The 2,500-nt window shown below is 37.2% G+C and overlaps 1 protein-coding gene across 1 annotated transcript in view; it reads right to left on the bottom strand.

Annotated features, from left to right (window-relative positions):
• LOC118478549 overlaps positions 1-2,500 on the bottom strand; it is a gene marked incomplete at its 3' end in the record, with an annotated part of 30,250 nt that overhangs the window by 19,839 nt on the left and 7,911 nt on the right. The window contains 2 exon segments of the mRNA XM_035972350.1: positions 1-53; positions 734-754. The exon segment at positions 1-53 is cut by the window's left edge and continues 75 nt beyond it. Of these exon segments, the coding sequence (XP_035828243.1) occupies positions 1-53; positions 734-754 (74 nt within the window).

The following is a 2,500-nucleotide window of genomic DNA, read 5'->3' as shown; positions in this document are numbered from 1 at the left end:
ATTCAAAATCCTCAGTGAACCATCAGCAGCCAGCTTTTGTTTGCGCATGACCACTGAGAAAAGAACAACAACCTCCAATTACCTAACCCATTCTCAAAGCAGAGTTTACTTATCGGCAATGGTAAGTGTAACAGTGAACGGCAGTATGTTAAGAAAGGGTGAATCTTTCTTTAATTGCTACATTTTCTTAAGCCTGTAGGAATCTGAAAATATAAGTAAATAATGAACACAAATACTGCCTTTAGATATTATACTGATTTATTAATCTTTTGATTCGTTAAGCCCTTCATTATATATGGTCACGATATTTAAAGGCTTAAGCAATTACGTAGACACAATAATATGAATATAATAGTTTATCTAACGTTTGGTTTTTCCAGTTTATTTCATAGTTTATTAATTATGTCTTTGAATATATTCTTATTCATGTATTTTGTTTTGTAAATAATCATATTCAAGGATAATGACTTGCCCTGAACAAAAATCAAATATACACTGGAGTTACTTTCTTTGTAATGTAATAATTTGTCTTTTTCATTTTATCTTAATACCAAAACTTGAATACTGACAATTAGAGTTTTTTCCACCTCAGAGTGCAAGCAAACAGGTGAACATGCTTATTTTGTGGCATAATATCTTAAACTAGTGACCAAGAGAGAGGATATGAATCAGCAAGTGAGAATATACTATGAAAATGGAACTTATCAGAAGGTAGTCAGGAGGAGGAACTCACGGGGCTCGAACCTGGGGCCATCTGTGAAAATAAAGAAGACAACTGTAAACGGGTGAAAATAAGATGTGTTGAAACAGGAACAGTTTTGTTGGGTTTTGTTGTTGTTGTTGTTGTTTTCATTGTTTTTGTTGTTGTTGCTGTTGTTGTTGTTGTTGCCGTTGCCGTTGTTGTTGTTGTTGTTGTTGTTGTTGTTGCTGTTGTTGCAATCATTGTTTTTATTGTTTTTGTAGTTGTTGTTGTTCTTCTTGTTGTTCTTCTTGTTGTTGTTATATTGTTGTTGTAGATGTTGCTGTTGCTGTTGTCTTGTTGTTTTTGTTATTGTTGTTGTTGATGATGTTGTTGTTGTCGTTTTTGCTGTAGTTGTTGCTGTCGTTGTTGCTGTTGTTGTTACTGCTGTTCTAAAGTGGCAGATAGCTCTACATTGTTGCTATGGGCGCCTGTAGTGTGTAGGATAACTTCTCTGTACCCTCCCACACAAAACGCGCCGGCAATTTCAACAAGTAGGACTCTATACTACTGAGTCTTTTCATCTGTCTTTGTCAGGATGAAACATCCAATTTCTATGAGGTTGGTACGATACGCGAAGTAAAATAACAGGTTTTCGACATCACTTAACTTGGGTCGAGAAACGGACAAAACTGTCAAGGTAATTTTACAATGAAACGTGTTTGTTCTATGTGTGGGTTGAAAGCGCTCGGTGACTCAATGAGGTTTTCTCCAAGACTAAGCGCAATAAATTGAATTTATAACAAAGGGAGAGAAAAGAGCAGAGATAAATCGCTACTTCAGAATTACACAGATCTATCAGCCCAATACCTAGTTTGGATACATTTGGCGTCTAATGTTTGAGTTTCGCAGTAAATCAAGCTTTTTTAATGTAATTCTTTGAATATCTTGATAAAGACTCCGAACATTTTTTACGATTTTGATAGAGTAGATGGAACATTTGGCTTCTGACCTCATGATCTTAGTAACTCAAAAAGGCCAAAAATATCAGATAGAACTTTCTAATTCTGAGGTAGTGTAACGGCGCATAAAGACCACACGGAGGAGCTGGAAAAACAATAGTCACAATTTCCCATTTCCGCGTTTTTCTGTCTTGATCAATATTGTGAGGCCTGCTCCACCACTTTGGGTCTGGAAACAATTTGCACCACGAAGCAGTGATTCTAATCAGGCGTTTGTCCGTTTTGGGGGTTATTGGTGTCGTCTTGAAGCTTGTACGTTTTCGTGCTTTTGAAGAAAAAAAATATCCGTATATCTTGGAAAGAGGTCAAAATATTTGCGATTGAAGGACACGGGGGATCGCGTGTTGTCAGAGGTAAGATTAGCCAGAATGTGGCCATCAACTTTGGTAACTTCCAACGCTTGAGTGTCCTTGAAACTGCAACTTACATAAGCTGTGTGTGCCCTTTTACAACGTATACCAGTAAAATGCACATATATATGAGTTTTTAAAAAGACTGTTGTTACTTGGAACATAAAACAAAGATTTTACACTACTAACCTTCTGTCACATGCTACTATAACAGGAATTAGACAAACCTGTTCCTCTGCCCTGTGTTGTGATTCCTTCCGCAGCTTTGGGGCCCCGATGCGTTGGATTGGAATCTCACACTTCACACACAACTGAACTGAGGCTCTAACTAGCCTTTCTCACAATCTATACTGTCAGCAGGCCTCTTCTGCTTTGATACAACTTTCTCCTCTCCAACTACCACCAGTAGTAACTCAGACTTTTACCAACTTGCAAACAATACAACTGAA

This window comes from Aplysia californica, unplaced genomic scaffold, assembly GCF_000002075.1.
Source record: "Aplysia californica isolate F4 #8 unplaced genomic scaffold, AplCal3.0 scaffold00659, whole genome shotgun sequence".
Classification (NCBI taxonomy): Eukaryota; Metazoa; Mollusca; class Gastropoda; order Aplysiida; family Aplysiidae; genus Aplysia; species Aplysia californica.
This window is presented reverse-complemented; position numbering and strand designations above follow the sequence as displayed.